The sequence below is a fragment of the Canis lupus genome, chromosome 18 (assembly GCF_003254725.2).
Source record: "Canis lupus dingo isolate Sandy chromosome 18, ASM325472v2, whole genome shotgun sequence".
In the NCBI taxonomy this organism is placed as follows: Eukaryota; Metazoa; Chordata; class Mammalia; order Carnivora; family Canidae; genus Canis; species Canis lupus.
The window spans coordinates 51,316,038-51,335,068 of NC_064260.1; the positions used below are offsets into that span (position 1 = coordinate 51,316,038).

Sequence of the window (19,031 nt, forward strand, 5' to 3'; positions counted from 1 at the left end):
CCGGGGGCTGCCCCTCCCGCTGGGAGGAGGGGCTACTCCGCCGCCGCCGCTTCTGCCCCACCCTCTCTGTCCCGGAAGTGGTCCTTCTCTGGCTCCGGGTGCCGGGAGCCGAAGCCCCGCGCTCCCGGAAGTAGCCTGCCGGCGGCGCGCCGGACCCGGGGAGTGCTCGCTCCGGCTGGGGCGCTGCAGCTGCGCCCGGGTCCGGGCGTCGCCATGACCAGCGAGCTGGACATCTTCGTGGGGAACACGACCCTCATCGACGAGGACGTGTATCGCCTCTGGCTGGATGGTTACTCGGGTGTGTGTGGGGCCGTCTGCGGAGCGGGTTAGAAGAGCGATTGTTTGGGATGGGAGACGGAGCGGGGCCGGGAATTCCGTCCTGTGGGGAACTGGGCAGGGGGAGTGAGGGATGTTTAGGAGTTGGACTTGGAGTTGGACTTGGGATCCCCGGAGGGCCTGTGGGTTCGCGGAGCGGGGCCTAACGCTATCGCCCACTCCCCAGTAAGTGACGCAGTGGCCCTGAGGGTGCGCTCGGGAATCCTGGAGCAGACAGGCGCCACGGCAGCGGTGCTGCAGAGCGACACCATGGACCACTACCGAACTTTCCACATGCTCGAGCGCCTGCTGCACGCACCGCCCAAGCTGTTGCACCAGCTAATCTTCCAGATCCCGCCCTCTCGGCAGGCGCTGCTCATTGAGAGGTGGGGATGCCAACCGAACTGACCATATACCCATTTTGCAGGCCGAAACTGAGGCCCGGGATGGGATGGGACTTACACAGGGTCTAAGAAAGTTGAGACCTTCTCAACTGAGATGGTCTCAGGAGGGACCAAACCTGGGCCCTGCCGGACCCCCTTTCCCCTCCTACGTGGAAAGTCAGTGGTGTCCTCTGCCTCCACGCAGGTACTATGCCTTTGACGAGGCCTTTGTGCGGGAGGTCCTGGGCAAGAAGCTGTCCAAGGGCACCAAGAAAGACCTGGATGACATCAGCACCAAAACAGGCATCACCCTCAAGAGCTGCCGGAGACAAGTGGGCACTGCACCCCTGCTCCCCAATGCAACATCCCATGTCCAGTCTGCCCCTTCACTCCATCCCTTTGGTCACTGCCCCAGCTCCATTCTCCTCCCTCACCTCTGATTGTGGGAGGGGCTTCATACCCAGTCTCCTGTCCCTTCTTTTGCTCCTCCAAAGCATCTCCTACTCTCCTGTGGGAGCTACTCTTTCAGAAGCTCAGATCTGACCATAGCTTTTCCCTCCTCAGAAACTTTAATTGGCTCTTCCACTCCATCCTGGATAGTAGCCACATTCCTTGGCCTTGACCTTCATACTCCTCCATGGTCTGGTCTCTGCCAGCCTTTCTCAGCTTATATTTCTCCAGCGCCCCTGCCTTTCTTTTTGCTCCAGCTACTTTTCCCTGGAGGGTACTATTCTTGGCCTTATCTACCCCTTGAAATACAAAGCAGGGAGCCAGATGCCACCTTCTACGCAAACCTTTCTGGTGGCCCAAGAAGAAGTAACCCTTCTGGGCCTATAGTATTTTTTCTGTGTCTTTTGTGCACTCTCTCTTTACAGTTTAGCATTTGCTCATTTTTTACTTCCTGGACCTTAGCCAGGAGGATCAGTTTCAGCACAAGTTCGCGAAGAACTGGAGAGCATGATGCTAAAATAGGGGAATTCAGAGATAGAAATGAGTAAACATTTATCCAAGACAAAATGGTTGAATTGGTAACAGGTATTAACAGTTAATAGTTTATCGAAGAATACCACATGCTAAGTCTGTTGACTGGATAGATGGCTAGGTAAGGGAGGGATGTTTAATAATCAGTTTATTGGATGACCAATCTCTGACCAGTCCTCCCTCCTCCCCTAACTGCCCTACAGTTTGACAACTTTAAGCGAGTCTTCAAGGTGGTGGAGGAAATGCGGGGTTCCCTGGTGGATAACATTCAGCAACACTTCCTCCTGTCTGACCGGTTGGCCAGGTGAGGGGGGTCGGGCAAGGAGCCAGCCATCTCCCCTTCCTGCACCCTCCTTCCTTGGGCTGTGAAGCAGGACCACCTTCCCCACCCCAACCCACTTGACCTCCCTGCTGCATTGGGGGGATGGCTATCCTACGCCTGGCCTGCACTTTGGATCAAGCTGGCCTGGCTTCAGATCCCAGGTTCCATTTACCAATGGAACTGTTGTGAGATGCCACACATAAAGCCCATGGTATAACCCCTGGGGCTTAGGAAGTGCTCAGTAAATGGTAACTGTTATCCTGAGGTCTTCTTCTGTACCCCTTAGGAGACCTGGGCTGAAACCTCTGTACATAAACAAGGAGGCCCAGAGAAAAGTGGCCTGAAGCATGTCATGTAGTGAGCTGGGGCAGAGACAGGCCAGAAGTCAGATGTCTGGCCAATGTCGCAGGTGCAAGCTGCTTGCTAAAAAGGAATTTGAAACCCTGACAGGCCCACTTTCCCCTTCCTGCAGGGACTACGCAGCCATTGTCTTCTTTGCCAACAACCGCTTCGAGACAGGGAAGAAAAAACTGCAGTATCTGAGCTTTGGAGACTTTGCCTTCTGTGCTGAGCTCATGATCCAGAACTGGACCCTCGGAGCCGTCGGTGAGGCCCCCACTCACCCAGGTGCCCGGATGCCTCTCCACGCTCTCAGAGCCTGGTTCCCCACCAGCACTTTATCCTGCGGGCCCCATTTTCGGGCATCCTTTCTTCAGTGCCCACAACACAGCCGCCACTGCTCATAACCCAGTGTCCCACACCCAGCTTGTCTGTGCACAAAGGACCTGCTGCTGGTCTGTGGCCTGAGGTGTCACTTCACCTTTCTGATACTTCCTTGTCTGTCTTGTGGGGGTTTGTTGAGGTGGTGGGTGTGTAAGGCTCCGGATATCACTGGAGGGGTTTTTACCCCACCCCAATTACCTTGCTGGGCCTCCCCCAGACTCCCAAGTGGATGACATGGACGTGGATCTAGACAAGGAGTTTCTCCAGGACTTGAAGGAGCTCAAAATGCTTGTGGCTGACAAGGACCTTCTGGACCTGCACAAGAGGTGATCCTGGGGAGGCCACAGGATGGGGCCTGAGTCGGGGCCCAGGCACCTCTGGGCTTACCCTGTCTCCCTGTAGCCTGGTGTGTACTGCTCTTCGGGGAAAGCTTGGTGTCTTCTCGGAAATGGAAGCCAACTTCAAGGTCTGTGATCCAATCCAGCCTCTGTCCCTTGGGCATCTTCACCCTCCCTGCATTGTCCCCACTGGGCACCTTTGCTCATGCTGGGGATTGACCAGCAGGTAGCCCTGTTGCTCCTACCCACCTGCTGGAGGAACATTGGGGAGCTATTTGATTGAGGGAGGTGGATAGATCTGGGGAAGGGCCTGCCCCTCTTGCAGCCCCTGGGCTCAGCCTCTAGCCTCTGGGACAGAAGACAGACCTTGCAGGCTCTCTGCTTCATAGAACCTGTCCCGGGGGCTGGTGAATGTGGCTGCCAAGCTGACCCACAATAAGGATGTCCGAGACCTGTTTGTGGACCTTGTGGAGAAGGTGAGCTGGCCTGCCCATTGCCCTCTGATCCCCAACCCAGCCCGTCCCTGGGCTGTACCAGTGCTAGATGTTTCCTTGGGCCCACAGTTCGTGGAACCCTGCCGTTCTGACCACTGGCCACTGAATGATGTGCGGCTCTTCTTGAATCAGTATTCAGCATCTGTCCACTCCCTAGATGGCTTCCGGTGAGAGATCCCAGGCTTCCCCTGCAGCTTGGCCTTGCTGTAGCCAGTCTCCTGCCAGAGCCTAGCCCTCCTGCAAACTCTGGGTTCTCCGTTGTACCCTGGTGGGGGGAGTCTCTCTGTGTGTCCCCCACCCCCATTAGAGGCTGTGACCTGACCTTGGATAGGTTCCTGAACCTCTTCACACCTTAGTTTCCCCTGTAGAACCGGATGATAATGGTGATAATGATCATAAGAACAGTGTAAGGAGTGAAGCAGCCTTGGTATATGAAGCTCTTACAGTAGTGTGTCTGATGTGGTGAAAATTCAGGCAATGGTTGCTGTCACTTTCTGTTGCAGGCACCAGGCCCTCTGGGACCGCTACATGGGCACCCTCCGTGGCTGCCTCTTGCGCCTCTATCATGATTGAGGTCTGCTCCCGCCACCCTACCCACATTGACAATAAAGCTGCTGTGACTTTGGAGGAACCTGTGCACGGACACACAGGAGCCCACGAATCTGTCTCTGAGCATCACGGTGAACGGGTATAGGGATGTATGTGCTTGGGGGGCACCCCATGGAGACTTGTCAGAGTATGGGATGTCTGTGCTCTCCCCACCCCACCTGAGTTCACATACAAGACAGGAGAGCTCATCTTGGTTTATTCAAGCCATAGCAAGATTAGGAGAACAGGTAAAAGCCATGGGTGGAGGCAGCAAGGAGGCCGTGGGCATAGCAGGAGAGAGCTGAGGGCCTGCCTCACAGGCTCAGGGTGGACAGGACACCAGGCGCTTCTTCACCCGCAGGTCCACCCGGGCCGTGACTGGGTACTTAGTGATGCCACACGTATTGTTCCCACGGTGCAGCCGGAAGTAGCCCTAGGAAGTCAAGGGGACATCAGGGCCAGAAGGTGGGGAGGGGCCTGTCCTTCCCTGTCCCCTGAGTAGATCACACTCACCTCCTCACCCCATTCAGCACCCCAGGAGTTCTTCAGGATCCAGTACGGAATTGGGTGGTGAGGACGAGGCCGGGATGAGCCTCCCTCTGCCTGCTTCCCTGCTACTGACTTGCTCTTCCCAAAACCCACAAGCAGGACAGAGTGGTCCACACGCTGGGGGTCACAGGTGGTATGCGTGGCCTGGATCACACCCTTCTGGTAATGCTGCAGGGGCAGAGGGGCTGAGTCTGGGGCCCTCCCCCCTCCTCCAGGGGTCCCTCCCCTCCAAGGCCTGACCCTGTCCCACCTGCAGTAGCTTCATGTTGATGGTCACAGTGATGGGGCCTTTGGTGGCCAGGTACCAGGCGATTGCTGGGGGTGGAAAGTGCCGTTAGGCCCTGCTTGCTCTGTGCCCCCTGCTTTTGGCTCTACCTTCACCCCACCCCCCACCTCTCTGTTCCTCCATCTGTCTCTAACCCAGTCTCGTCTGTCCTCTATCCTGGTCTGTCTCTCCCTGTCATTCACACCCCCACCCCCCACCCCTAGGCCTGCCCATGTCTCCACTCTGCCCGCACCCTGCTCATTGCCCTGCAGCATGATGAAGTCCTGGATCCAGGCCACCTTCTTATATTTTTTGGCCAGGCACCTGTGGGGTTTGGTGTTCCCCAAGAATGGGTAGTCCTTTGCGCTGGCCAACCCACCTGGAGATAAAACAGGGCAGAGGCTCAGCTCCTGAACACCCCACACCAGCCCCTCACCCCCTACCCCCCAAAAGCTGCCCAGAGAGGCAGTGCACTCACTGTTGTTGAGGACAGTTATGAATGCGTCCCAGGTGAAGCCGCCCTTGCAGCCATCCCCACAGCGGCCACAGTCAAGCAGCTCTGGTGTGAGAAGGAACAATGTGGGTTGACTGCACCCTGCCCCCCTGCCCTGTGCTTCCCCTCTACCCCTTCACATGCACCCCTCTTTGAGCCATACCCTGCACAGAGACTTCCACAGGCTGGTGGTATCTGATGCCCCACAGAGCCTCGATGTTGCCCGCCGCTGCCATGGCCCAGCAGCAGCGGCAGTTTCCCTAGCAGGGAAGGGGGTTAGTGAGCAGATGTCTGGCCATTGCCCTCCCGCCCCCCCAACACCACCCAAGTTAGATTGGGCCAGCTGGGGGCAGATACCTGCTGCTTGATGGGTGAGATGATGCCGGGCAACTTCCTCCAGTCACAGGTGGGAGGCACTGGCTCCCCCCACTCTTCAGACTCTACCTTTCTGCCCACGCTGGGAGCCTCTCCAGCCATCCTCTGATGCCCATAGAACTGGCCAAACTCCTCCTCTGGAGGGTAGATGGGGCCACCAGAGTCACAAGTTTGACTACTTCTTCCCCATATTCTGCTTCTCCTACTCCAACCATCCACATCCTGTTAAATCCCCATGATACCCTGGGGGACGCACAGATACGGAGACCCAGAGAAAAGCCAAGTTTCTTTTTTCTTTTCTTTTTTTTTTTTTCCATTGAGGCATTTTATTTGCACATATGAATTACATCCCTAGGGATCCCTGGGTGGCGCAGCGGTTTGGCGCCTGCCTTTGGCCCAGGGCACGATCCTGGAGACCCGGGATCGAATCCCACATCGGGCTCCCGGTGCATGGAGCCTGCATCTCCCTCTGCCTGTGTCTCTGCCTCTCTCTCTCTCTGTGACTATCATAAAAAAAAAAAAAAAAAAGAATTACATTCCTAGAGAAAAAATCCCAGGATTTTCCCTCCTGTGGGTTTTTATCTTGCTTATTCGTGGTCCATGATGCCAGCTGAGGTTGTCAGTACAATGAAACCAAACTGGTGGGATGGGAGCAGGTTATTCTGCCATTTCTAGATCTTTCAGTTGTACATCAAATCTGGGGCTGATCACTCCACACTTGTTTAACCTGCCTGTGAGGTTCACAACAATTTTCCTAGCTCTGTGATCATCGATGATTTCAAATTCGCCAATGTAACCATGCTTCATCATCACAGTGAGAAATCGGACGATGACTTTGGAGCATGGCCTGATAACCTGGCGCTTGCCTCTCTTTTCAGCATTGTTGATGCTCTTGAGAGCATCTGCCAGGACGTTCATGCGCACCATTGTGGCGGCTCGGAGAGATGGCGGAAAGCGCCAAGTTTCTTCTTGGGATGCGTTCCCTTGTACTTGCTGCCTCACCCCTGAGCTAGACTGGGACCTAGACCTGTCCCTGTTTTTGTGACTTGGGGCAAGCAACCAGGCCTCTGGTCCTCAGGGTCTCTCTCTGGAAAATGAAAGCTAAAGGTCTGCCCTGCCCATCTGCCAGTATCCCTGGAGAAGTCTCTGTTTCCCCTCCTACTACCTAGGGCCCAGGAAGGGTCCAGTACCTGTGAGGTCACTGAATGGAGTCACCCCAAACTCTGCTGTGCCCAAATCTTCATCCTCCAGCTGCTGAGCCTGGGCCAGGTTGTGTGCAAAGATGTCCAGACGACGAGCATATTCTGTACCAGAAGGCGGTTGTCCTAAGTTACCTCCTAAGACCCCAGAGGCAGGAAGTGGCCACTGCCAGGGCATCCCCACCCACACCCACCCAGGTGAGCATTGCTTCCTTTCCTGTGGCCCTTGCAGGCCACCCTGCAGACGTCTGGGCCAAGGAAGTGGCTCCTCAGCCTCTCTAGGGCTGGGATTCCCCCAGAAGCAGTAAGGGGGACATCTCTACCCACCCACAGAGAAGACAAAGGGTCTGAAGGCAGAGTGACTCAGAAAGGGGTTTAATCAGAGGAGACTGGTTTCCTGCTGGGTTACTTTCTCTGCCTCCATTTTTTTTTTTTTTAAGATTTTATTTATTTATTCATGAGAGACACAGAGGCAGAGAGAGAAGCAGGCTCCATGCAGGGAGCCTGATGTGGGACTCGATCCCGGATCTCCAGGATCACGCCCTGAGCCAAAGGCAGACGCTCAACCACTGAGCCACCCAGGCGTCCCTCTCTGCCTCCATTTTACACCTCTAACTGTAGCTTCAGAGCTGGAACATGAAGGTGGGGAAGGATGGGGGGTGGGGGGATATGGGTCCATGGCTTGGGCAGCCTGGGCTGAAAGGTCCCCTCAGATGATCCCCCTATGGTACAGAGGATAAGACCCAGAGAGAGGGCAGGAGCAGGGCTCGGACCTCATGGGCATGGAGAGAGAGTCCCAGCTTGAGCGCAAAATAAGTATCCTTGGTGTTTCTGAATGAACTCATGCCTAGATGGTAGTCTACCTTCTGTGTGGAGTGACAAGAAAGTGGCTATGGAAACGATACCCTGAGACTGGGTAGTCCCCCACCCCCACCCCCAGACAGCTGCTGCCTGCCTTCTGAGTTCATAGCAAAGAATGATCCTGTCCCCGCTTATGCACTTGGGAAACCAGGGAGTATATCCACAGCCCTGCCAGTTATGCTGAGTGGCTTTGGCCAAGCCCACTCCCCACCCTGAATCTCAATTTCCTCATCTATTAAATGGGAAGGGGGAGTGGGACCAGAGATGCACATGCCCCATGATACCTTCTGGGTTTGAGTAACTCCGGTTGTACTGGATCTGGAACAACGCAAAGACCTGTTTCAGCTCCAGTGGCTGGGGACCTGGGTCCTGGCAAGAAATCGAGGGGGTGGGGAAGAGCAGGTGAAGGGTCATTGCTGGAACCACACCTTGCCTTCCCCCGAAACAGGGATCAGGCTAAGGGATCAGCTGCTTAGCCTGTTCTGTCTCCCTATGTTAGCTTAGGCATATGTCAATCACCTCTACAGCTTCAGTTGCTCTGAGAAATGGGAATAAGGCAGTTGTTTCTGAAAGGGTGAGCCCCAGGCATGAAACTTGTGGAGGAAGAGCATGGAAATCAAAGGAGAGACACTTACCTGGTTCTTGAGGGATCTCTTGATGCCATGAGCCAGGCTTGCCACCGACAGGGCCAGGAGGCAGGAAAGGTAGATGGTTAGTGCCATGGTGTTGCAGGCAAAAGTGTGGGTAGCAGGAAGCTGAGCAAACCACACTGGAGGGGCTGAGAGGGTGGAGCTAGAGAAACCACAAAGTGGAAACCATGTTGGGAGGGGGAGGTGGACCCCTTGAGCACAGGGGCTGGCTCAGGCCTTCAGTCTGTCCTATACAGCCCTCAGCCTGCCTGTTTCCCCTCTACCCTTTTTCTTTCTTTAGCAGAGCCCCTCTGCCCACCCCGTTCTGGAAGATTCTAGGGATAAAGAGATGGACTTTTCCTTAAGGAAATAGGAATAGAGAGATCCTAAGTGAGCAGTTACCGTATATGGCCATTGGTGTCATGACAGGGAAGGCCAGGAGGCTCTGGGTGGGGATGGAGGGTGGTCATTGCCCCCTGGGGAAGCACTCTTGCTTGTCCTGGGAAAATGAGACAGCTCAAGGGTCACCCTCCAAGAAGCCTTCCCTGCCCCCCATCCCCTGGTGTCAGGGGCAGCTCTCTGGCATCCGGCTGTGCCTGTGCCCATTTGGTATCTGACTCCCACTCACACCAGAAGCATCTGATGTGCCTGTGTCCTCAGCACTCAGGATGGGGCTGGGCAGGGAGCAGCCTCGCTGGGTGTTTGTAGACAACAATTGGTTGTCCTGGGTTTTAAATAGGAAAGTTCAGGGTCTGGGGTACAGTAAGTGGCAGCTACTGCCTCATTCTGTTCCTCATTCTTTTTTTTTTTTTTTAAGATTTATTTATTTATTTATGATAGACAGAGAGAGAGAGAGGCAGAGACACAGGAGGAGGGAGAAGCAGGCTCCATTCCAGGAGCCCGACGTGGGACTCAATCCCGGGACTCCAGGATTGCACCCTGAGCCAAAGGCAGGCGCTAAACCGCTGAGCCACCCAGGGATCCCCCTGTTCCTCATTCTTATCACAGTTTGGGGATGGGGATGTGGGGGTTGGGTGGGTTTGAGGGGCCAGATTGACTGCTGAAGAGATGAGAGCAGGGAAAGTAAATCCCAGAGGAGGCTATTGCAAATGGCAGCTACACCCACATCCAACAGTGGATACACCCAGCCATTCCCCTCTAGACCTCAGATCCTCATCTCTAAGTGGCAACAATTCCTTTGAGTGGAGTGACTGTGGGCACCCATGACGCTGGCTGGCACAGAATGATGTTCAAATGGTAGGTCCTTAATACTCTACTTGGGAGGCAAAGAGCCCAGGGAGTCTTGGAATCACAATGACTTAAGTCCACATCCTTTCCTTACCACTCTGGCTGTGCCTGGACAAATCTCAGGCACACTCTCATCAGTGAAATAGGATGATACAAGTACCCCTTCCCTGGCAGGAGGATTGCATGAAGTGCATGCTGGTGGCTGGGAAGTTTATATCTTGAAATTTAAGAACTCTTATTATTCTTAAAAACAACTTTATTGAGTCATAGTTAACATTCCATAAAATTCAGCCTTTTAAAGTATTTAATTCAGGGGATCCCTGGGTGGTTCAGCAGTTTAGCGCCTGCCTTTGGCCCAGGGCGTGATCCTGGATTCCCAGGATCGAGTCCCACGTCCGGCTCCCTGCATGGAACCTGCTTCTCCCTCTGCCTGTGTCTCTGCCTCTCTCTCTCAAATAAATAAAATCTTAAAATATATATATATACAATTCACTGGATGCCTGGCTGGTTCAGTCAGAAGAGCACAGGACTCTTGATCTTGAGGTTATAAGTTCGAGCCCTATACTGGGTGTAGAGATTACTTGAATAAATAAATTTTTAAAAAAACTTTATATAATTCAATGGTTTTAGTGTACTTGCTTAACTGAGTAATCATCACCACCATCTGATTTCAGAATATTTTCATACCCCCAAAAGAAACCATGTCAGCAGTCCCCCCTTCCCTTGGCAAACATGAATTTGTCTCCTAGATTTGCCTAATTCTAGATGTGTCGTATTAGTGGAATATGAGGATGTATGTCTGGCTTCTTTCACTTAGGGTAATACTTTCAAGATTCTTCCTTGGTTTTAGCACACACATCAGTACTTCCTTTTTATGACTGAGTGACATTTCATCATATTACCACATTTTGTTTATCCATTCATCAATTAATGAACATTAGATTGTTTCTACATTTTGGATCTTATGAATAACATTGCTATGAATGTTGTGTATAGGTCTTTTTGTATGGACATGTTTTCAATTCCCTTGGGCATGTACATGGGGGTGAAATTTCTGGGTCATGTAACATTCTGAGGTCCTGCCACACCGTTTCCCAAAGAGGACCATCTTAAATTCCCACCTGCAGTGCAGGAAGATTCCAATTTCTCCATTTCCTCACCAACACTTGTTAATGCCTGTCTTTTTGGTTTAGAAGAGCTATTCTTTTTAGCATCCTCGCCCCCGTGGATGTGAAGGATCTGGGGGGTGGAGGGGTGCACTCTCCAAGTCACCTTGAACCCCAAGGGCTGACCTGCGGACCCATTTGCCCCCGTCAGCACACCCTCCCCCTGGGCGGGGCTGCACTGGGGGCGATCGTGAGGCTAAACCCCGGGTGGGAAGGGGAAGGGAGGGCTCAGCGATTCCCGCACTTCGTCTGCCCCCCGGCGGGAGATCCCTGGACACGCGGCCTTTTCCCGTCTGGTCCCGCCCTGAAACGTGGGCAGGAGGAGGCCCCGCCCCTTCCTGGGAGCCAACTCCGCCCAATCTCCTCCCCGAAAGGCGCGCCCTCGCCCTCGGCTCCCGAAAGGAGGCTGGAACCCCGAGGTTGGGGGTGGGGACGCGTTGGGAAGGAGAGCGGCTGGGGCACTGGCACCCGACCCTGGCGTCCGGTACGCGCCAGTTCAGCCCTGCCTGCCTTCTCAGGGGCTTCCATTCATTCTGGGCCAAAAGGCAACTGCAGACCCCGCTCCCAAACCGTTGTGGTTTCGCAGAACGATTGTTGGGAGGAGGCCGTCCAGGAGAGGAGGGACCACCTGCGGCTGACAGCCCTAGGGATGGAGGAGAGAAGGGGCGCACCTGAACTGTTCTGGGCCTGGGAGCGTCTCGTCCTCGGGCGAGGGTCTGGGGCCCCCGAATGAAATTTTGGTGTTCCCAGTATGACTGTACAAGGTGCACAGAGTAAAGGTCTGCAGGGCATAGAGCGAGGGTCTGGAAGCCCCAGGATTAGATGGGGTCCAGGAACCGAGGATGACATTCTGGGAGGCGCAGAGTGTGAAGGCCCAGGCGTTAATTTGTGGGTGCGCAGGGCGGAATTCCAGGAGCCCAGATTTGTAGGGTCCAGGTGCGCAGGGTGACATAGTGGGGTGCACAAAGTGAGGGCCCAGAGGCTCTCGGGTGAGTTTGGGGGCCTGACATCAAGGCCATACACCCGGGATGGGGATCTAGGGGGACCCTGGCCCTGCGCCAGGAGGCGGCTCCGGGCAGCGCCGCGGGGGACCGGGTGGGGGCCTGTGGCTGGCCGGGGGCGGAGAAGCGGGGGGTCGGGGTCCCTCCCCCTGGCGCGGGCTCAGGAATCCGCCGAGGGGCGGGCGGAGGCGCCGGGGTGGGCCGCGCCGCGGCGGGCGGGCGAGCGGGGGGCGCTTCCTGGGGCCGCGCGTCCAGGGAGCTGCGCCGTCCGCCCGTCCGTCTGCCCGCAGGCACTGCCCGAACCAGCCGAGCCGCCGGAGACGCGGGCCGCGGGGGCGTCACGGGCTCAAGTGAGTGGCGGTCGGTGTGGGGAGGGCGCGAGCCGGAGTCTCGGCCGAGTCGGCGTCAGCGCAGAGCCGAGAGGCCCGCGCTCCTCGGCCCGCGCCACTGGGGGACCGGGCGGGGGCGGGGCGGCCCCGGGCGGGTGGGCCCCGAACCCCGGCCTGAGGGTGGAGTGGGCCCTGGGTCCTGGGAAGCTCCGGGGCCCCAGGCACGGTACGGAGCGGGGGGCGGCTGGGGCCAGGGTTCTGAGTTCTGGTACAGGGAATGGGGGTGGGGGTGCGTGGCGGAAGCGCCCTGACCCCCCTTCCCTCCACTACCCCTCCGCCACCTCCCAGCCCCCAGGATGCTCCCCTTCGCCTCCTGCCTCCCCGGGTCTCTACTGCTCTGGGCGCTGCTGCTGTTGCTTTTGGGAGCAGCGTCTCCCCAGGATTCGGAGGAGCCCGACAGCTACACGGTGGGGACAGTGGGGCCACTGGCCTGGGCCGGGCTGGGTTGGGACACAGAGATCAGGATCCTGGGGTGGCTGCTGCTGGGGGAGATTGTCCCCTCCCCTGATTGGTGTAGGAAGCAGCTGGGGGCCATTGTTTGGAGCAGGCTGGGAGGGTGGCCAGACTCAGGCCCTGATCTTGGCCTGGTCATCTGAAGGGGACTGGGGATGACTACTGGTCATCTCTGGTCCCTTTGTAGGAATGCACAGATGGCTATGAGTGGGACCCCGACAGCCAGCACTGCCGGGGTGAGTGTGCCCAGGGAACTGGGGAACTGACCCACCCCCAGGAACTGGGAAAGGGATTGCAAGCTCAGCTCCAAGAGCAGCATCGGGGAGCCCGATGACCTGTCCTCTGCCCAGCTTGGCTTGGCGGAGGCCAGCTCTGATTCTCTGGGGGCCAGCTCAGCTAGGGGTGGAGAAGCCATGCAGGCCCCTCCCTCTCAGAGAAGCCCGGGACATCCTGTCCCCACCACTCAGTGGGCAGGAGAGCAGCAGGGCACTGCCCAGAGGAGCTGGGTCTTGGATACCTCGAACTACTCTCCCGTCTGGCTTTGCCCCATCACGTCCTGGGAGGACAGTGTCTGCGGGGTGGGTAGGGAGGCCTGCCCGTCACTCTTGGGCTGAGCCAGGGCCCAGGCTATGGGGAGGGGTAGAGAGCCTCTTGGGGACAAGAGAATGGGGCTGACTATGGGAATAGCCCCCTGCCCCACCATTTGCCCAGGCAGGCCTTGAGGAGGGGTTCTGAGCAGGGAACCTTAGCTTGTTGAGTCAAGAGAGGAGGCCCTGCCTGGGTCACACAGCTTATAGAAGGCCGGGCTGGGCTTCCACCTGCCACCCACTTCACAGCCAGCCCAGGAGACCGGCTGTGCCCAGCAGACCCCTCTCTGCAGATGTCAACGAGTGCCTGACCATCCCCGAGGCCTGCAAGGGAGAGATGAAATGCATCAACCACTATGGGGGCTACTTGTGCCTGCCCCGCTCAGCCGCTGTCATCAATGATCTGCATGGCGAGGGACCACCACCACCAGTGCCCCCTGCTGAATACCCCAACCCCTGCCTACCAGGCTATGAACCTGACGAGCAAGAGCGCTGTGTGGGTGAGTGAGGGTCACCTTGGCACTAGGGCTTTCAGTCCACCTACTAAGCATCTATGACTGCAACTTAAAAACTCGGACCTCAATTGCTCTCTTGCTCAAAAGCCTCTTCAGAGCTATTGGGATTGCCATCCAGATCCTCACTCTGTGAGGTGCCTGCCACAGGTGGCCCCAGCTCTGGTCTCAGTGCTCTAGCCAGCATCTGGATCCCCCTCTCAGCTGCTAGAGACACACTGCAAGGGCAGGCAAGAGCTCTGCCTCTTAGCTTCTGCCCTCTACCCACTTCCCACCTGTGGGTGCCATGGTCCTTGGAGGAAGGCCCTGGAATCGGTGTTCCTGGGAGTCTGGGCAGGGCCTTATTTCCTATGCATCTCTGGTAGGGTATCTCACAGATCAAGGGTGCCTTTCCTGTTGGCTCCCAGGCTGATGGGCTGTTATTGTGCTGTTGGGAGGGTCTAATCCATGTGCTCCTTTTTGGGGGAGGCTGTGCCAGTCATCCACGTAACTGACATGCACGGTACCTGACCTGTATCCTCCTGTGCTGAGGCATCTGGCATGATGGGTGGTGCGTGGGCTCCCAGGTGGGGGCTGAGTGGTGTCTCCTGCAGACGTGGACGAGTGTGCCCAGGCCCTGCATGACTGCCGCCCCAGCCAGGAGTGCCATAACCTGCCCGGCTCCTACCAGTGCACCTGCCCAGATGGCTACCGCAAGATTGGGCCTGAGTGTGTGGGTAAGTCTGGAGGACAGCCTCTCTAGTCTCTGCTCTGTGCCCTTGGCCCAGCTCTCCCCCTAGCACCTGACAACCCCCCCTGCCACCTCTGCCTTCCTGTCACCAGTCACAGAACTGTGAGGATCTGTGTGTGAGTCCTGGCTCACCTGACCGAGCTCAGACCCCCAGACACAGGCAAGACTACGTATGGGTGGTGAGGCCTTGAGTCCCAGCCAATCCATGCCCTCTGCCCCTTTCCCTGACTCCCTCCCAGATATAGACGAGTGCCGCTACCGCTACTGCCAGCACCGCTGTGTCAACCTGCCTGGCTCCTTTCGCTGCCAATGTGAACCAGGCTTCCAGCTGGGGCCCAACAACCGCTCCTGTGTAGGTGAGGCTGGGCCAGGCCAGGCTCTTGGATCCTGGGCAGGGTGGTGTGGGGTGCAGGAGTTCTCTTTCTGACCCACCTGGGGAAGGTGGGCGCTCTGGGCTGCTCCTTGGCTTTCACCCTTCCTGTTTTTCCCTGAACCCTCAGACGTGAACGAATGCGACATGGGGGCTCCATGTGAGCAGCGCTGCTTCAATTCCTATGGGACCTTCCTGTGTCGCTGCCACCAGGGCTATGAGCTGCATCGGGATGGCTTCTCCTGCAATGGTGAGAGCTCCCCCTCTCTGCTGTGCTCCTCTGTAAGTCTCCCAGGCCCTGTTCCTGCCACACAGTCCTCCATTTGACGCCTTCCCATCCCATCCATTCTGCACCCGTGTACATCCTCTGTGTTCCACCCCAGGTTGATTGCAGGGCACCTACAGAACTTCCAGTCTGGGATGGAGGGGAAGGCACAGTAGGAATGCTCAGTAGGGAGCACTGAAGCTCAGTGGGGAGACTGACAAAGGATGCGGCTGCTCCCCTCTTGGGAGTTAGATGGACCTGCATCCTGGACTAGGGCCAGCCACTCTTTTGAGCCCATTTCTTCTGTAAAATGGATCGTCTTGAGGATGAAGTGGGAAAATGACAAGACAGGCTTCGTCAAGTCCCAAGCCACGACGTTTTAAAGTGAACTATCATTTATTGAGAGCCTTCCCTGTGCAGGGCATTAATTTCCCCTACATACTTGGCCTCATTTAATCCTGCCAACAATCCTAGGCTGTAAGTATGAATTTTTCCTTCCTCTGCAAAACGAGGATGGTAGTCTCTCCCTTGAGGTTTTTGGCAACTATTGTTAAAGAAAATAATAAGCACAAAGTCCTTCAGCAAAGAGGTTAAGTGACTTGCCCAAGGTCATACAGCTAGGGTGAGGTCGCACCAGGGTTCCACTCTGGATCGCTCATTCCTTGTCAGCTGGCCAGGTACCTTGTTTATGTTGTGCTTTGGGGTTGTATGGCCCCATTGGTACCTGGCTCAGCGCTAGACAGCATGAGGCTAACCAGAGCAGAAACCCTGGCTCTTAAAAAAAAGAAAAAAAAAAGAAAAAAAAAAAAAAAAAAAGAAACCCTGGCTCTTGCCTATAAACTACCTGTTGGCAGGAGGGGACTGTACACTGAGGCTGGTTGTGGGTTGCAGGAATTGGGCAAGTTACCAAAAGCTTGAACAGGCTGGGCCTTCAAGTCTCATCTAGTCCAACCTGCTCATTTTATTGACAGGGAAATCAAGGTTCCCCAAATTCAATCAGGACTTACACCCAAGCCTCTAGATTCACAGTGCTTCCATGAGGTCTTGTATTGCAGAGCTGGGGCAGAGGTCCGGGAGCTGGGCAGTCTGGGCAGACCTTTATTTGAATCCTGTCTCCTTACTGAGCTTTGCATCCCCCTGTCTTTCCATACTGAGCCTAACATATGACCAGGCTCTCTCTGTAAATTCAATTCATTCGTGGGAATGAATTGAGAGGCTTGCCCTTGGCCCAGAGCCCTCATCCCCACTCTTCCTCAGATATTGATGAGTGCAGCTACTCCAGTTACCTCTGCCAGTACCGCTGTGTCAACGAACCTGGCCGCTTCTCCTGCCATTGCCCGCAGGGCTACCAGCTGCTGGCCACACGCCTCTGCCAAGGTACAGGTTGCCCCAGTGGAGCAGGTAGGGTGGTATCGGGGGCTGGTGGCCTGACATCTGGGTTCCAGCCCCTTTCCCCTGATGCAGACATTGATGAGTGTGAGTCAGGCGCGCACCAGTGCTCTGAGGCCCAAACTTGTGTCAACTTCCATGGAGGCTACCGCTGTGTGGATACCAACCGTTGCGTGGAACCCTACGTCCAGGTGTCTGACAAGTGAGTCCATGGGACACCAGACACCCGCCCCCACACCCCCCACCCACAGAAACTACAACTCTCAGAGGGCTCTGTGGCTGACTGGCTGCTGTGCAGGCTGTCTAGTGCTCCAGGGCCTATGGGAATTGTAGTCTTTCATGACTAAACCATGCAAACAGTTCTAGAAGGAGTGGGAGAATCCTTTGGGGATACCTAGTTTTAGGAATGGGACCAAACTTGGGGTATAGGCCAGGACCTCATTTGTGTCCCCATTTTGGGGTTTCTAGTCGCTGCCTCTGTCCGGCCTCCAACCCCCTGTGCCGGGAGCAGCCCTCGTCTATTGTGCACCGCTACATGAGCATCACCTCAGAGCGGAGTGTGCCCGCCGATGTGTTCCAGATCCAAGCAACCTCTGTCTACCCTGGCGCCTACAATGCCTTTCAGATCCGTGCAGGAAACTCGCAAGGGGATTTCTACATTAGGGTAAGGCTTTCCCCTAATTGCACCCCTCAAGTGACATGCATAATCCAAAACTGAATTCCAGAAAACCTTAAGTGGGAGATTTGGCTCTACCCCTTTTCTCAAAGCCCTGTCCCCCCAGGAGGTGGTATTTCTGCAGAAAGGTAGGGGTATTCTAAATTCCCTTGCTACAAACTAACAAACTACAGGTTGTTAAATGCAGTTCCAATGAGGCACTTGGACACTGGGGTTTGAGTCCTGGCACTGGTTTCCATATCTGGCCTCTGATTTGTTCACTCTTAGAACAAGGCACTGGCATGAGAAGCCTGCCCAGGTAACAGGACACAACAGGGTCTGGGGAACACAAGCAGATGGAGCTGGGCCTTGGAGAGGCAGCAGGGGTTGGTGCAGGGGTCTGGCATCCAAGAATCCAGCTCGCTGCTGGTGGAGCTATTAGGGAGAGATCCAGGCATGACTCACGAGGAGAGGGGGCTAAGGGTTTATCTGATATTAGTCCTTGTTTTCTCTTTCTGCAATTGGATGCTCTGAAGGGAAGTCAGCCAGCTCCAGGTCACCAAAGACCCCACCACTCCCAAAAGTTTCCCACCTGGCCTTGCATCATCAGTTGACCCTGATTAGACAAAAGAACTAGATGGAAAGTGTGGGAAGAGCACCAGTGGGAAATTTCTGAGGGCAGGAGCCTGGGTGCATCAGTGACAAGATGTCAAGGGTATCAGAGCTGGATGAGAGCCTGGGGTCACAGCCTGCTAGGACTCTCCATTTCACAGCCAACTGATTGTGGGCTCAAGATATGGGATGGGGAGGTGAGGCTGGGGCAGGGGTCTTGGCATGTAGGTTGACACAATCTACATGTCCCCCACCCACTATGCCCTGCAGCAAATCAACAATGTCAGCGCCATGCTGGTCCTCGCCCGGCCTGTGACGGGCCCCCGGGAGTACGTGCTGGATCTGGAGATGGTCACCATGAATTCCCTCATGAGCTACCGGGCCAGTTCTGTACTGAGACTCACCGTCTTCGTGGGGGCCTATACTTTCTGAGGTGGGGGTGGGGAGCCCTCAGGGAGGGAGAGGCTTCCTGTGGCCCAAGAGCCTGGGGCTCAGGGATGACTGTGCTCGGCTGCAAGGGCAGATGCTGTTGTGAAGAGTAGAAAGAGAAAGGCAATAAAGGGAGAAAGAAGGAGTCCTGGTGGCTGAGGAGGGTGGGTAACACTGTAGGGAACCCCTGGACTGGGGAAGTGGCCAGGCTGTGGGAGGCAGGCCAATCACCTAAAGGGGGGTATCTCCATTCGGGCTCAGGGTGCCCCATAGATAGAAGTTGGGAACTGTGTCCCCAAGACCAGGATTGATCCATGTACCATGCACATCAGAATCGGTCTGAGAATGGAGGAGATAATAAGGCTACAGACTCCAGGGACCCAGCCCAGGAACTGGAGTTTGGTTTATAACTCTACTGTAGACATTGGAGGCCTTGGGTTCTAATCCCAGTTTGGCCTCAAACTATCAATTTGACTAAACCCTAGTAGATTCTTTCTGGGCATCAGTTTTCCAATCTATAAAATGAGGCAATTAAGATTAGTGCTTTCCACATATTTCTTTTCCAAAACACAGAACTTATTATGGAAGGATATTTGATCCTATCAGGGAACTCTGATGATATAAACTAGATTCAAAGTTGTAACGCCTCACTGACTCCATCTCCTTGGTGGTCTCAGTGCTCTCCCAGGGAACCCCAGGGTCCTTAGAGC

General features: G+C 55.6%; 3 protein-coding genes and 1 pseudogene across 5 annotated transcripts; 2 read left to right on the forward strand and 2 right to left on the reverse strand.

Annotated features, from left to right (window-relative positions):
* The first annotated feature begins 81 nt into the window (after positions 1-81).
* LOC112659387 (FGF1 intracellular binding protein) lies at positions 82-4,201 on the forward strand. Its single transcript, XM_025446107.3, has 10 exons — positions 82-298; positions 503-701; positions 904-1,030; positions 1,883-1,983; positions 2,474-2,607; positions 2,942-3,050; positions 3,127-3,190; positions 3,452-3,538; positions 3,626-3,723; positions 4,060-4,201. Exons 1-10 carry the CDS (start codon positions 214-216, stop codon positions 4,127-4,129), a joined length of 1,074 nt encoding a protein of 357 aa, XP_025301892.1. The 5' UTR covers positions 82-213; the 3' UTR covers positions 4,130-4,201.
* Positions 4,202-4,343: 142 nt separating this feature from the next.
* Positions 4,344-9,163, reverse strand: CTSW (cathepsin W). Of its 3 annotated transcripts, XM_025446105.3 has the most exons (10): positions 8,522-9,163; positions 8,171-8,255; positions 7,017-7,130; positions 5,809-5,963; positions 5,615-5,711; positions 5,437-5,517; positions 5,212-5,337; positions 4,944-5,008; positions 4,658-4,861; positions 4,344-4,577 (listed from the first exon to the last, which is right to left on the reverse strand). In XM_025446105.3, exons 1-10 carry the CDS (start codon positions 8,606-8,608, stop codon positions 4,467-4,469), a joined length of 1,125 nt encoding a protein of 374 aa, XP_025301890.1. In that variant the 5' UTR covers positions 8,609-9,163; the 3' UTR covers positions 4,344-4,466. The 3 variants fall into 3 exon arrangements, with proteins under 3 accessions (XP_025301890.1, XP_048952851.1, XP_048952850.1); XM_049096894.1 differs by lacking the exon at positions 5,212-5,337; XM_049096893.1 differs by having other exon boundaries at positions 5,212-5,517.
* On the reverse strand, positions 6,351-6,803 carry LOC112659388 (40S ribosomal protein S15a-like; annotated as a pseudogene).
* Positions 9,164-11,353: 2,190 nt separating the features above from the next.
* On the forward strand, positions 11,354-18,466 carry EFEMP2 (EGF containing fibulin extracellular matrix protein 2). The gene is made up of 12 exons (XM_025446423.3): positions 11,354-11,413; positions 12,221-12,280; positions 12,608-12,726; positions 12,960-13,008; positions 13,653-13,859; positions 14,465-14,587; positions 14,841-14,957; positions 15,102-15,221; positions 16,494-16,613; positions 16,701-16,827; positions 17,094-17,289; positions 18,163-18,466. The coding sequence occupies exons 3-12, from the start codon at positions 12,616-12,618 to the stop codon at positions 18,322-18,324; spliced, it is 1,332 nt and encodes a 443-aa protein (XP_025302208.1). The 5' UTR covers positions 11,354-11,413; positions 12,221-12,280; positions 12,608-12,615; the 3' UTR covers positions 18,325-18,466.
* The last annotated feature ends 565 nt before the right edge of the window (positions 18,467-19,031 follow it).

Excerpts from the sequence above, each read along its gene's own strand:
- EFEMP2 (XM_025446423.3), top strand. The coding sequence starts at position 12,616 with ATGCTCCCCTTCGCCTCCTGCCTCCCCGGGTCTCTACTGCTCTGGGCG. Across the intron at positions 14,958-15,101 it reads CAACAACCGCTCCTGTGTAG|ACGTGAACGAATGCGACATG; the intron begins GTGAGGCTGGGC and ends CTGAACCCTCAG. Across the intron at positions 16,828-17,093 it reads TACGTCCAGGTGTCTGACAA|TCGCTGCCTCTGTCCGGCCT; the intron begins GTGAGTCCATGG and ends TGGGGTTTCTAG.
- LOC112659387 (XM_025446107.3), top strand. The coding sequence starts at position 214 with ATGACCAGCGAGCTGGACATCTTCGTGGGGAACACGACCCTCATCGAC. Across the intron at positions 702-903 it reads CAGGCGCTGCTCATTGAGAG|GTACTATGCCTTTGACGAGG; the intron begins GTGGGGATGCCA and ends GCCTCCACGCAG. Across the intron at positions 3,724-4,059 it reads CACTCCCTAGATGGCTTCCG|GCACCAGGCCCTCTGGGACC; the intron begins GTGAGAGATCCC and ends TTTCTGTTGCAG.
- CTSW (XM_049096893.1), bottom strand. The coding sequence starts at position 8,608 with ATGGCACTAACCATCTACCTTTCCTGCCTCCTGGCCCTGTCGGTGGCA. Across the intron at positions 5,712-5,808 it reads TCTCACCCATCAAGCAGCAG|GGAAACTGCCGCTGCTGCTG; the intron begins GTATCTGCCCCC and ends CTTCCCTGCTAG. Across the intron at positions 4,862-4,943 it reads TCAACATGAAGCTACTGCAG|CATTACCAGAAGGGTGTGAT; the intron begins GTGGGACAGGGT and ends CTGCCCCTGCAG.